Consider the following 14,884-nt stretch of genomic DNA (forward strand, 5'->3'; position numbering starts at 1 on the left):
TTACTATCTTCTGTAGGGGCTGGACATATTTTCTCTTTATGTGGAAATAATACATAATAAATAACTCTTGGAGAGATTAATAGTTTTCCTATAATCTGCAGATCAGGAAGTCAGAAGGACAGGAGACCACAGTAGAACAGAATAAAACCTGGGTTTTTCCCAGTGAGTGGAGTCAAGCCATTTCCCTATACATAACAGGCCTGGTTTTGCCTCCTAAGCTGCAGTAACAGGAAAACCCCATTGTTTGAATGGTGAACCTGTGCGTGAAGGAGAATAGATGGGACTTGTAGACTCCTGCTGCAAGAAAGGATGAACCCAAATGCTTGTTCTTGAGTCCATACATAACTGCTAACATTTTCTAAAAAGTTCTGCAATAATTGTTCACTTAAGCCAGGACTCTAGGAGCTCGTATGCCCCTGTATGACTGTGATGTGTGTATGTATCCTAAAGTTTGGCACTTTAGTGCTATACAGTCACTGACTAATTTTTTTTAATCTCAACTCTTTTTGAAGACAGGTAATTATTATCTCTATTTCCTAATAGGGAAACTAAGGAAGAAAAGTTAAGGTTTCTCTCTCAAAGACAACTATGTAAAAATGATCTCAGCTGATATCAACTGATGTAGTTCTACTGATACTTCAATGGAGTTATACCTATTTATGCCCATCAAGGATATGGAATGTTATCTTCTCACTCAATGGTTCTACTCCTTGCATATATTCCATTATACTTTTAATGAAAAAAATAAGGTCATGCTACTTTCAGTCCTACACAACCTTTAGGACTGAAATGGTTACCAGCTCTGAGAAAGTAAATTGTATTATTTTCTGGATCAAGCACTTTCAACAGAACTCTTAGTTAATTTCCATTGGTAGGGGTCCCCTGGCGCTACCGTCTGTCTTCCAGAAAAGCCTGTAATTGCATCTATCCAACCTCATTCAAGGCAATTGGTGTGTAAAGAAGTAACTCAGTGGGCATCATTGGAAGACAACTGACAGCAAAAGAGACTTTACAGATGGAACCTAGTTAACAATTCAGCTGCACAGCAGGCTGTGACTATCCCAGGATTTCTAAGAAGAAGCAGGCGTAACAAATATTCCAACCTTGTTATTGGTATACATTCGCAAGGCTCTCTCTGCAAATAAAAAGAAATATTATTTCTTCAAAGGGAGCTGAGCAGACCATTCTGGTTGGGAAGAGACTAGAGAATGAATTGTGACTTTATTGCAATTCCTAGCCTGCTCCCTCTTGCTTTATCCCCTTTTTGTGGAGCAGTTTATGTAGCGATATGTGTGTGGAAGATTATAATTTAGTGACGATCCCTCATAACGGACAGTATTGTAAATATAGTAGTTTAGAGAGGTGTCCTGGAAGCTGGGGTTGAGAACACAATGTAGCTGTGTACAGCAATTCATCACAGTAGTTCTCTTGTTTGTTTTATTAGAGGTTTTATTCCTTTCTCATTCACCAGTTAGTTGTTTAATGAACGCCGAGATCATTATAGTTTACATCCCATTCCCCGTCCCTTCCCCAGCCACTTGTTTGCAGCAGAAAGTATTGTTTGAATACACCCTCCCCTCCCTACTGCAACCAGTCACAATCTGAGCAGAGAAGTAAGTGAGGCTTTACTTCCCTTTATTTTAAAGTCCAACTGCCATAAGGACTGTGACAATCTAGCCCTTAATAATTCTGGCAGGAGAAGCAGCTATTAGAAAGCTGCAATTTAGCTACAAACCTTGGTAATTTACAACTATGTGAAAGGAACTACAGAAATAAGGGTTGCCAAAGTCTGGCATGGTCCATCTTCCCCTGAATTTCAGATCTCAGGTTTCTGCTGTAAATATTTTAGATTCAACAATATTAATGAAAGCACACTTAAAGCATCAGATGAAAGCATAAAAAAAACTTTTCATAGCTCCATAGTAAAGTATTACTCTCATCAATTCATTTTTGTTCATCACAAAAAGAGAAACAGAAGAGGCTTAATCTGATTTAGAAAGTGAAAAACAACACTGCATGCACTTTTTGTCAGTGGGGGGGTAAAGGTCTCCAGCTGGTTCTCATCTATATGCCATGATTCTTCATTTAGTTTACACTATTAAACTCAAAAACTTTGCTTTAATCTTAACTGTTACAGTATGTCTTAGAGTAGAGTACTGTAGAATCTATCTTGTAGCATCTCTGATAGGGTTTCAGACCCTGGCAAAATATCATCCCTCAAACTGGTCATGTCATAGGCAGAGTAAATGTATCCAACATTCTTTCATTGGCGCCTACATCATTATATCTTGTCACCAATGGTTTCTTGGGTTTTCAAGTAAATTGTTGAATATATTGTGGTTTGGATTGCTCAGATGAAGCCTTACGTTTATATAGCCAAATCCTTTTATGGAATTTTTTTTTTGTGCTAATGACCTAACATCTGTTGGAAAAAAAAAATCCATGTTTCCAGAAAGCAGTACAAAAATAAATGAAAACAAAACCAGCAGAACACTGCCAAGAAGCAAAGGCTGTCAAGTCCTTCACCTTAAGAAGCAGCCTAAAAGAGGATGGGAGAACAAAAGTGGGCAGCATACCTGATCTGTCTTCATTTTGCGAATCACACCTTCTACATAATTCTGGGATAGTCTTGAGAGAAGTTACCGAGTACTGAAATAGAGAGAGGGAAAAATGCATATAAAATACAAATTGGCTCATTCCCAAAATTATACAAAAGAAAAACACAATAGTAGTAAGGACACTCTTATTCCAAGTGTCCTATGTAGCTGAGTCCTGAAGTTACCCCTAATCTGCACGAAATGGAGCAGCTGCTATCTGCCTATGATGGCAACTGCATCCCAACATCCAGCACTCCATCTAATACAATAAGTGATATGTGAAGGGAGAAGGATACCATTACATACAAACACACACACACAAACTGCATGTATTTTTTATTGCTGCTGTTGCATGAAAAGTCAAACATTGATCCGTACATTTCAGTATTTTACCATACAGATAATATCAGCATTTCTTGCTTGGACTTGTCATCCTTGTGGAGCATAACTGCTTGGGTTAAGATGTCACATATATTCATCATTTCCACAGGTGGTACCACCATATTAAAATTGACAGAGGCTTTAGAAACCCAGGGACTACTTTGGTCGCCTGTGCTATACATTATGGTGTTTGATTTTGCAAGATCCAGCATACCTCTCTTTAACATAATTTGTTTTATAGCAGATAAAATTCAGATTTATACAATGCTATGTGAAAAAATATGCTAGTGTGTTAGAGATCTGATCTCAGAAACAGACACCTCCCCACAACACACAGGCAAACAAGGACATAAATCCAAGAATAGCTTTCATTAAAGCAAACATGTATTACCACTTTGATGTGAGGGGATACACCTGATGTTGATCAACAAGTTACTCTTTGGATTCAACTTTAAAGGGGTGGAGGGAGGACGACATATTAATCCGACTAAGCAACAAACGTTTCCTTATAATCTTGTGGAATGCCTTCAATCTGCCATATGATCCAACATCATAAAAATACAATTTCCCACAAACAGAAATCTGGTTACTCAATATCAAGAAACCCTTAATCTAATGCTACAGTGTCACAAGAATTTCCTTTCAAACCAACACATATCTGAAAATCATTATGCCTTTTTAAAAAAAAACAATGGATTCTGCACATTTAAAAGAGCTATTAAAAACAGACAAAAGTAAAGTAAAAATATTTAGGATTAATATAGAACAAAATGTTGAGGAATATATAAAAACCATATGTTCGTAAAGGAAGGCATATTTTCAGCTAGTTTGCTATTGACAGATGAAGCCGAACAACAACACACAAAAACATGGCAGCTTTCCACACAAAAAAGGAACTGTCATACCAGTTTTGTTTTTTTGTTGACAGTTTGCCAATTGCATGTCTGAAGCAAATTAAAGTTCAAGTGACAATATGCCTCTGCATGATACAAAGTAAATCTCAGGTGACCAATTACAGAAATAACTTACTTGTTTGATTCCAGTGAACTCAAGTAAAACAGTCACTCCATGGATTGTGGCTACTTCAAACACATACAACCACCCCCCAAACACAGCTTCCCTCTATAATTTACTTTTCTTCTTTAGGGCCTACTAATCCTAAGAGACATGGGGCACCTGCAACTATGTCAATGGGAACTGCAGATGCTAAGCAGTCTCAGCATCAGAACTTTAATTTATTAATTAATTTTTATATCGCAGTGCTACTCCGAGTACCCAACCCAGGGAGAAGTTCCATTATATTAGGGGGAAGTACAAACACACACAAATATTTTGTTCCTGCTCACAATCTAAGGGTCTGTCTACACTGCAATTAGACAACTGCAGCTGGTCACACTAAGGGGCTGTATAGCTGCAGTGTAGATGTTCGGGTTGAGACTACAGCTTAAGCTCTGGGACCCTCTCACCCCATAGGGTTCTAGAGCCTGAGCTCCAGCCCAAGCCCAAACTTCTACACCACAATTAAACAGCCTTTTAGCCAGAGCCCAAGTCAGTTGGCATGGGCCAGCCACGGGGTTTTAATTCCAGTGCAGATATACTCTAAGACAATAAGTGATATGTGAAGGGAGAAGGATACCATTACATACAAACACACACACACAAACTGCATGTATTTTTTATTGCTGCTGTTGCATGAAAAGTCAAACATTGATCCGTACATTTCAGTATTTTACCATACAGATAAAAAAAGAATGTTGAACTGGCATAGTAAGATTCTTAAAAGAAGCTACCAAGAAATTTGTAGCTCTATAACAACACCAGTTGGTGCAGGTTAAACTATTAACACAGTCTGTAATTCAAATAGAATTAGGCCTTTTGTACTCCAATGTTATGTGTTTGTCAGGCATTCTCAAAAGTGAAGACCCAATCCTTCTCTGTCTTTTTTTTCCACTTCTGGAAGTAAAAACTTTCTTGTTGGTCCTATGTTGTATTAAAATATACTCAGTTACCCACAAAAAAGTAAATTAAATGTGTTATAAATTTGATGATGATGATGTTTAACAATGTATGCTTGATTTCGTTAACAGATTTTCTCCCACCCACTTCTATTCTCAGAAATATTTTTGCACTTTTACATTTCTGCTATCTGCATTTGTGGTCAATACAGAGACATGGCTTTCAGCTTAGAAACTATAGAGCTGCTAGGAGGTAACAGTACTTGCTTCCTGTAGCAGACCTTTCCCAGCAACTTCCTTCTCTAGCTTTCTAGCTCCAGTCCTGGTCCACCAATGGTTGTTAACCTTTCTTCCAGACAGAATTTCCAAGTTATTTGATGGATTGAACTACAATGCTGATAGCTGTAGGGCTCCCATTCTTTAACCAGAATGCCATGTTTGCTACACAATTCAGTGATGTTATTTTCCACTTTTCATTCAAGGATCTTAAAATGCTTTACACACATTAATTAAGCCTCACAGCTCCTTTGTGAAACAGATATTATTAAACCTCACTAAAGAAAGAGAAACCGAGACAAGAAGCAGTTAAGTCATACACTCCAGAGCACAGAGTGAGTGAGCGAGCAGCAGAGGATTCTCCTTTAAACAGCAGACACACTCTATCCTGGTCTTCACTAACTCAGAAGAGGAGTTATCTTGTGGTTTACACTAAAGTCCAGTTGCAAAACAAAAGCATGTTACAAGACTAGATTGCTTAGTAGTAGTATTTTTTATTTCAACCATATTACACAGAGATGATCCAGATTCTAAGAGGTGCTGTGTGCCCTCCACCCCCACTGAAAAAGATGGCATTCAGCAAACCACATGATCAGGTCATAATCTGCAATCTTGATACTCCTATTGTGGAAAAAAAATGGTACTGCTAGAAAGAGATTAATAACAGCAGGCAAGAGATTTCTAAGAATTCAGTGGGAATCCAGACAAGCCCAGTTTTTCTGCTAGTAGAAGCTGTAAATCTGTGGTCACACATTACTGAAAATGATCATGGCTTGTTTAACCAGTCATTATTCCAGCAATAATGACTACAAAATCTTATGGAATAGAAATTCTAAAATCTTTGCACTTAATATTATTTTAAAGTTTGAATTAAAACTTCGTATTAAATGAATTCTAAATATACACACCCACAAACAAGCAAATCTTCAGAATATCTAGCAGGTACATTCTAGGCAGTTTCATGCAAGTTTAAAATTGACTGCCAGCCCAATAATAGCAGAAAGAAAAATAATGGAAGAAAAATTAAATGCAGCGGCACACAGAGACATAACAGAAACAGTTTTAAAAATAAAATGAAGGGAAATGTATAGTGACAATAATGGCTATTTGTTAATCTTTCACTTGTCATATGGAGCATCCTTAACTTGCACTACATTGGAACTGAGATGTTCAGCACTTCCCAAGAGACACTCAGCACCTCAGTGGGGACACTGACAACCTCAAAGGATCAGGTCCAAAGTGATCGCTGAAAGCATCAAGGACCTTACCCTGCTCCCACTGATGTCAATGGCAAAACTCTCACAGATTTCACAGGCACTGGATTGGGTCTCCAGTGCCTTTGTTTTCATCTTAAACTCCTAACTCCTCTGTTTTTAGCTAGATGATACAGACAGCTTCTTGTCCATATTACAATTAAGTTTTGCTCAGTTATTAACACTGTAGAACTTTTCCTAGAACAAACTATTATTGTTTAAATATTATTCTGGAAAATGCAGCAATTCAGTTGTCTTCCATTCACATCAAATCAACAAAAAACAACTAAGTTTTAGTTCCAAATTCTGGCCTATCATTCAAAATTCTTGACTGATACTAAATTCTTTAACTGGTATATTGTATTGTAACTCTGGATATTAAACACTCTCTTAAAAAGATTAGAGTTAACTGCCAGAGTTAAGATTACAGTTGCACCAGTGTATTAATAAGTTAAAATATTTTAAGTAAATTTTAAAACATTTTTAAATTCACTACTTCATGGTTTAAAACTGTGCAGTACATTCCTCTTTCACGACACTTTTCAAGGGTTGCTACTTAAACAGTGATCTAGAACCAGTAAAGCAATACATAGAAAGCATCACCACATACGGTGCTTCCATAGTAAAATGAAAAACACCCAATTTTCCCCTCCAGAGACAAGGTTACAAATCCTAGCTCGAGTTGCAATTGAAAATAAGGTAATCAACTCTTAACTATTCCCTTCAGGGTTTTTGTGTGACTTACAGAACTCTTACCCACAATTCTGCAAATTCACAATCTGTGTCCAGGACACACTGTGGGTGCTGCAGGTTGGGAACAAGATTATGAATTAGCAGAGCAGCCTTACAACATATTTTATTAATTCATTTGTTTATACTGCATGTCTAATCCAAATGGCTGCCTAAGCATAACAGATGAATATTTATTGACATTAAAAATGAAAACAAAAAGCTTACACAAAAACTTTGTCTATGCTATGTCAGTGCTCTCAACCTCTTCCTTTAATGAACACAGAATTCACTTATGTAAACATTAAAACAACAAAACACAAAGAACAGCACCCATAACTGAAAAGAAAATAGCAGACTGGTGGCTTGACTATAAGTAAATAATTTACTTCCCAAGAGGATAAACTATGGGCCAACTGGCTATGATTAACTCATTTACAGCCCTATTCTGATACTTCATGCTCATGTGTATTGTTTGCACCATTTGATATAGACATATCCTCTGAATTTTATTCTTCTCTTTTAACAACAGACAGGAGTTGTTTTTCTATTGGCTTTTGTTTGAATCTAAAAGAGTTTGTAAGTCTTAACAGCCTTCTGCCTTTTGTCTCACTGTGTAGAAATTAGAGGATGATAATTAGTTCTGCCTACTGCTCAAGAAGTCAGTCAACCAATGTCTGGCTGGGGTGAGCAGTCACTGAGAACAGCCGATTTTATTAATAGAAGACAAAAGGCTTTCAAATTATTTCAAATTCATCAAGGAATGCAACAGCTAATCTATGTAAATATAAAATTTTATTACTGTATTTAATTACCTCTTACTGTTATTAAAGTCACATGTAGCATCTTCTTTCAAACCCAGCTCCAATCCAGCAGTGCCACAATGCAGAGAGACCCCTGAACCCACACACAGCTCTTTGGGAAACAGACTGTCTTCCTGTGTGCTTGTACAATACCTAATACATCAAGGCATTTGGTATTATTGCTGTATTGCAATAGTAAGTAATAATAATAATTTTAACAGCATAACATGAGTGTGTAGTAAGCAGCCTGTATTTTAAACTACTAAGAAACCATAAAGGGACCACTAGAACAGTATACAACTTACTAACAGGGCTAATTTTATCTGTCCCCATTGGAGTGACTGGGAAAGGGGGAAGTGCGTACTGATTTTTAAAGGTATATATATCTGAGATTAAATGCAATTTACAAGTTTCATAGTGCTCCCACTTTTATTCATTTCCCACTCTTCTATTGTCTGTTTCACTTGCTCTTTCATAATAGTAATAAGTGAAGATGTGCTAGTTGGTGACCTAACATCATTTTGGACAGAATGTAACATTACCCTACTCACATATAAACTACACCCAAATAAATCTGTGATTTGTGGCACTTAAACGATGGCAGTCTAAGAGTCTCAAAAATGAGCATCTTACGGGAGAGAAAGTTATAGTTTCTATTTACTTATACACACATGTAAAACTTAAAAAAATATTTATTTTGTGTTTAAAACAGCTCTAGTATTCCAAAGGTAGTTTCTGTGGCCATTCAGATCTGGACCTGTTGGCCAAGATGACTCACAAGGATCTCATCTGGGACAGAAATGTACACTGAGAAATGGATTGAGACCACTAAAGCACTGCACATAGGCCACAGAACAGCCATCGGATTGTAACAATTTCCACTCACTACTTATCTGCTTTGGATCTTGTCAAGGTTCCTTCCCCACTCTGAACTTTAGGGTACAAATGTGGGGACCTGCATGGACACTTCTAAGCTTAATTACTAGCTTAGATCTGGTAACTCTGCCACCATCCAGAAATTTCAGTGTCTGGAGCACTTCCTGCCTCCCAAAACTCTCCCCTTCCTGGGTGGCCTTGAGGGACATCACCAATTCCCTGGTGAACACAGATCCAAACCCCTTGGATCTTAAAACAAGGAGAAATTAACCACCCCTCCTCCTTTCCCCCACTAATCCCTGGTGAGTCCAGACCCAATTCCTTGTATCTTAAAACAAGGAGAAATCAATCAGGTTCTTAAAAAGAAAGCTTTTAATAAAGAAGAAAGGTAAAAATCATCTCTGTAAAATCAGGATGGAAAATACTTTACAGGGTAATCAAATTCGTACAGCCCAGAGGAACCCCCTCTAGCCTTAGGTTCAAAGTTACAGCAAACAGAGGTAAAATCCTCTCAGCAAAAAGAAACATTTACAAGTTGAGAAAACAAAATTAAGACTAACACGCCTTGCCTGCCTATACTTACAAGTTTGAAACATGAGAGACTGATTCAGAAAGATTTGGAGAGCCTGGTTGGACGTCTGGTCCCTCTTAGTCCCAAGACCGAACAACCCCCAAAATAAAGAGCACAAACAAAGACCTCCCTCCACCAAGATTTGAAAGTATCTTGTCCCTCTATTGGTCCTCTGATCAGGTGTCAGCCAGATTCACTGAGCTTCTTAACCCTTTACAGGTAAAAGAGGCATTAACCCTTAACTATCTGTTTATGACAGATCTGAACAGGAAGCATAGCAGGAAAGTTGCAGACGGTTAATAAAAGTGCTCTGGAGCTGCTCTCTCCACAGCAGCATAAAGGTGAAACCTGAAGTTTCAGAAAGCCAAGAGAGCTTGACAGAGAGCCCTAAACAACCCAGATGAATTAGCCTGCTGGTCACATGCACACAGGTAATTGGGGATTAGAGGGGCAGCAGCATAAGTGTTTTGTGGATTGACAAAAGGGAGAATTCTGTCCCCTGTACCCATCCCTAAACGCTTTCCTTGTAAAAAGTCTGTTTATTCAAGCATTTGACCACATAAGAGATGAGCAGAGTAGTAGAAAAGCCAGTACTTCTCAAGTTAATCTTGCCTTTGACATCAACTCCTTCATTCTCCTGCCTGGGGATAGGAATAATATTTCTTGTTCTATAATCTATGCCATTAGCTCAAAGGTTCAGCAGGAGGTCAGAGTACTTCCTAATAGCATGGGCAATCTAAGCTGTACAACAGTGAAACTGGTAGTTAAATCCATCATTTAGCAGCATCAGGTAAAATGCGAGAGGCAAGAAGAGGAAACATCTATTCTGCTTTATGTTTTTGTAAAACTGGGCCTAGAAAGAGATTACAGGACATAATCTAACATGGGACAGTCATCACAAGACAGTGCCCTGGAATAAACTATCCTCTCAAGACTGGATCATTGTCTTGTGATGTCTCAAAACCTCCCTCCCCCCTCTCCTTTAAACAAAAGTCAACATAAAATAGGTAAAAATAAAATCCATTTTAAAAGTAAGCTGCATGCGAGTAAAGCATGTGGAGCTTTTTTAAAAGGAACCATCTTCCGAAATGCTAGAAAGAAAATAAAATCCTTTGCAAGAGCTTGTAATGTTATCTGACAAGAGAGCTTGGGCTCTGCACTTTGTATCATAAAGGTGAGCTGCAAATCAAATAAATAAATTCCGCTTACAACAGAAATATTTGTGTGTTGAAGAGCCTTCACTCACCAGACATTCAGCATACAAACAATTTTTCTTTTCTATTGATAAAAGAGAAACACTTATGGCAGAGATATGATTAGGGAGGGAGGAATGAACTGCATTAGTGGTTCCTGTAATAACTGCCCAGTGTGCACCTTACACGAACAGCTTTTTTGCTCACAATAATTACAGCTGCAAGTATTTCAAGAACACCAGGACTGAGATATTTCTTACTTGATCATTTTCTGTTAGCAGCTTCTTTCAGAATTAATTATTCATGCGCTAATACTCCCTCCTCCCCCTCCCTGTGGAATTTGGAAGCAGTTCAGTGAGTTGCTGGATGCTCCAGGACTAAGCTCCACCCTTCAGCTCAGGCCATCAAAAGAGTTATTCCACAACTGTAGAAACACTCCACCAACCAGTTATTAGCATTAAGACAAGCTCAAATGAAATGTACTAAATTAACCTGAGACAATATATTATATCTAAGGGCCTGTCTACAAAAACAATTAGACTGTGGAAAACTGGGTATGAACCTACCCTGCATTAGCCTGTCACAGTCTAACTGTCCCTTTGGATCCTGCTGCTGTGGGTTAACAATTCATTAGAGTGCTTTGAGCTAGTTCCACTCCAAAGTGTCTTGCTCAAAGTGCGCCAATGAACAGTTAATGTTCACCTGCAAGGTCCACATGGACAATTACTCTGCAGTAGGCTAGTGCAGGGTAGATTCAGATCCCAGCTTGCACAATCTAATTGTTGGCATAGACAAACCCACAGTCTCCTTTTAGAGAAGAACTTCAGCTTATATTCATTTCAGGCTACGAGGGTGGGTTGAATTTGGAGAAAAGCTACGAATAGAGAGAAAATTATCAGATAAGACATCTCTCATTCAAAGTCTCTCTCCTCACTCATTACTTATAGGAAGAAGCAAGCAGCGAATCCCAGAAAGAGGGAGGGATAAGCAGAATTTAATTATTATAGTAGAGTAATAGTAGGAATGGAAGCTTCCCCTTATAAAGAAACAGCTTTGTAAACTAACGAGTTATGTGGGAACCAACCCAGTTGCTTCTTCCTACCAAAGGAGGCCTCTTCAGAGGAATGGAAACTTATTTTACAAACCTTCCTCAGATAAGGCCCATATACATTCCCTTAGTGCCTCTAAGGACTTTAGTTTCCCATATACAATAGCAAGCTAATTGGTGCAGAATTTTTATATCATGCCTGCAGCAACTTTGAGGCAATAAGGCCTTTGCATTTCAGATGGAATGAGATGAATAGGGTACAACTGGTGCGTGTGTATATGTATTACACACACACACACACACACACACACACACACACACACACACACACACACACACACGAGATGTGTGTTTGGAGTGGTAGGAATGTCCACATATACCACAACCTTTCAAGGATTACAACAAAATGATAGGACGACGATTTCCCAGGAACTGTGGAAAAAGGAACTTACCTTGAACAGAAAGGGTTTCTGAAGCTACAAGAATAAACTTTTGCACGTGGCAAGAGCAGTGTGGTTTTTGCATAGATATAAGAACTAACTCCAAAACTTGCCTTTCAGAGGTAATGACATCTAGAAAGACACCAGCCACAGGTTTGTCTAGTTTGTCATTGTGATTAAACATAGCACCTCATACTCAAATAGAGGATCCCATGTGCCTGGCTGAAAAATGCTGCTAAGGCTGATACCCACGTTTCTAAGGGGCTTGGTTGTAGGGCTCCAACCAAATCTCCTGCAGAAACTCTAGCTTAGCTGAGCGCACCAAAACTTTGGGATTATTATAATATTTGTATCACGAGCATCTAGAGGACAGTGCCCCATTGTGGTTGGCACTATACAAAAGAGGCAGTCCCTGCTCCCAAGGAGCTTTCCCCTCACACGTGCAATATGAATTTGACCAGATCAATTAATGAAATATCCTGAATTCTGTTTGTACACCAGACTTGATCAGAGGTTAATGAAGAATCCATGATCAACAGTTAGGGAGTCAAGTGTAGGTTTTCTGGTCTGAATGAAGGAGTCACTGCATCAAGTGCACGGTTCTATGTCCTCTGAAGAAACTTCTGCAGGTACATTTTAAGAAACCCACTCAGGATGAAGCTGATGCATGGCATCAGCAACCCTAGCCACTGGAGCTAACTGGCTACTGATGGCCCCCTCAATGCAATGAATGATGCAATGAAGTTTTGGATCTTTGCAAATCTTTGTCATTACGGTAACATTATGGTCAGAGTCACACTTTATTTTGAGCTCTAGGTGAGCAATTCTCTGCACTGGGATCAAAAGCTCTTCCTGATTTTGAAGAAAGGGTAGCTATGGATCCTTTCCAGCTGCTTTCCAGTTATGAATGGTTCTGTTTCTCCATACAAGGTACTGACTGGCATGTTGTTTACGTATGAGTATGTGTGTGTAATGTGCGACCTGTGCCTTGCTGTGACTACTACCAGCCACTTCAGACTCTGGGTGCAGAGGGTTGTTCAGAAGAAAGTCTTCAGGAATTATAAGCACTCGTATACAAATGCTCTTTTGTCTTTGTCATGCTGAGAATTTTGTTTTGTTTTTCTGTGACGCATATGTGGTACTCCTTCCTCTCGCTGTTAACAGGTAGGAGGTAGTACACACACAAACCTAGGATGGCGGCCGCACAATAGAGATGGGATACTGGTACACATACCTAGACTGGAAGAGCCAGTACCCCTATACTGCATTGCAAACCTGGTCTCAGACAGGTATAAGCCCAATCCCACTTACTATCCACGTATAAGCCTTCTGACTTGGGTTAGCAAGCTCTCAGGACCCAGGTCATAGGAGCCACCTGGGGTGAGGTGGGGTGGGGTGAGTCCAAGTCTCAGTGGGACTTGGGTCCAAACCTTGTCATTTTGCAGCATTGACATAGCTCAAGCCTGGGTCCCCCAGTTCATGTCCAGAGATTCCACCAATGCTATCCCCAATCCTTCGGCCCTGTATTTCTCAGTCCTCTTACCCCCCTGTAATCCCATGATGATATGGCTTCATGAGGAGTGTCTGAAGAGAATGTAAAGCTTAGGAGCCAGCATGCAGAGTGAGGGAGAGGTGGCAGGAGAGAGACCCTTTCCTGCTTTCCAGAGCCTCAGCCCCTTTCCATGGCACAGCAAAAGTTTATGGCTATTGATCATATGGCACAATTCCCATTCCTGAAAGCTGAGTCCCTTTCCCAAGCAGAGCAAGGGACTTCGGGCTGAAACCCAGACAAGCACAATTCCCATTAGGCTGCATACTGAGGCAGGGCTCCACAGGAGGAACAGGCTTCTCAGCATGCCCAGACATGAGGCCATGAGCAGGATACAGAGCACTATGAGAGCTTCTATGTAGAAAAGCCCCAGTAAACAGACCCTCTGCAGAAGAAGGCAAAGGAGAAGGGGTATCTGGTCACAGGTATAAACCCTGATTTTCACCCCACTTGTTAATTAAAAATATTAATTACTGCCTTGTGAAGGACATATTTGCTTGATCCTTTTTGGGTCTCTGGACTTTTCAGGACTTCTCCATGATTATCATGGAAATTTCCTGAACCTCAGTTGGAGGAAAGGGAGCTCTGTAGGAGCCTGGCTTCTTTCCTCAGGGAACAAAGGGCCCACTTCAGTATCCACAGGGCAGGGGATGACTTTGGCTTATTTCTGGTTTTTTTCCCCCCTGTCCAGCCCAAGTCTTTTGCAGTTTAGCTTCCTCCTCATGCTTAGACTGTCTCCCTGAAAAACTCAGAAGCCTCTGATTGGATTTGCGTCTCCTTGGGGCAAGGTGGAGACATGCCAGTCCAAATCTGAGCCCTGTACTCTGGCAAAGCAAGTGTGTTGGGTGGCTGGGAAGAGACAGGGTATAATTCACCCTCTGTAGCTGTTGTAAGTGATGCCTCACATAGGGAATACCTCATTAGATTTAAGTCAAGTATTTGCAAGCTAGCTCTGCCATGTCTGAGTGAGGGCAGAGGAGCCCAACAGGGGAGATGCTACAGTAGCAGATCCAGGTGATTGAAGTCACCATGTTGCTATTTACCCATTGAACAGAAAGAGGAAGATTATAAACTGCAAGTGCATGAAAATGAATACAAATAAAGATTTAAAAACAAAATGTTCAGGAGAAACTTAACCGCCAACTTATTCCACCTCTTGAGGCAGAAAATCCGGCATCCTGAGCTCAAGGACAGAGCTTAATGCCGGTGCCTC

At 39.6% G+C, this 14,884-nt stretch overlaps 1 protein-coding gene across 3 annotated transcripts in view; it reads right to left on the reverse strand.

The window, feature by feature from the left end:
• The window catches only part of SNCAIP (synuclein alpha interacting protein), a 124,361-nt gene that overhangs the window by 53,001 nt on the left and 56,476 nt on the right, over positions 1–14,884 (reverse strand). For all 3 annotated transcript variants that reach the window (XM_030567445.1, XM_030567446.1, XM_030567448.1), the window contains exon 3: positions 2,577–2,649. In XM_030567445.1, the coding sequence (XP_030423305.1) occupies positions 2,577–2,649 (73 nt within the window). The remainder of the gene's footprint in view (positions 1–2,576; positions 2,650–14,884) is intronic.

The sequence above is a fragment of the Gopherus evgoodei genome, chromosome 6 (genome assembly GCF_007399415.2).
Source record: "Gopherus evgoodei ecotype Sinaloan lineage chromosome 6, rGopEvg1_v1.p, whole genome shotgun sequence".
Lineage (NCBI taxonomy): Eukaryota > Metazoa > Chordata > Testudines > Testudinidae > Gopherus > Gopherus evgoodei.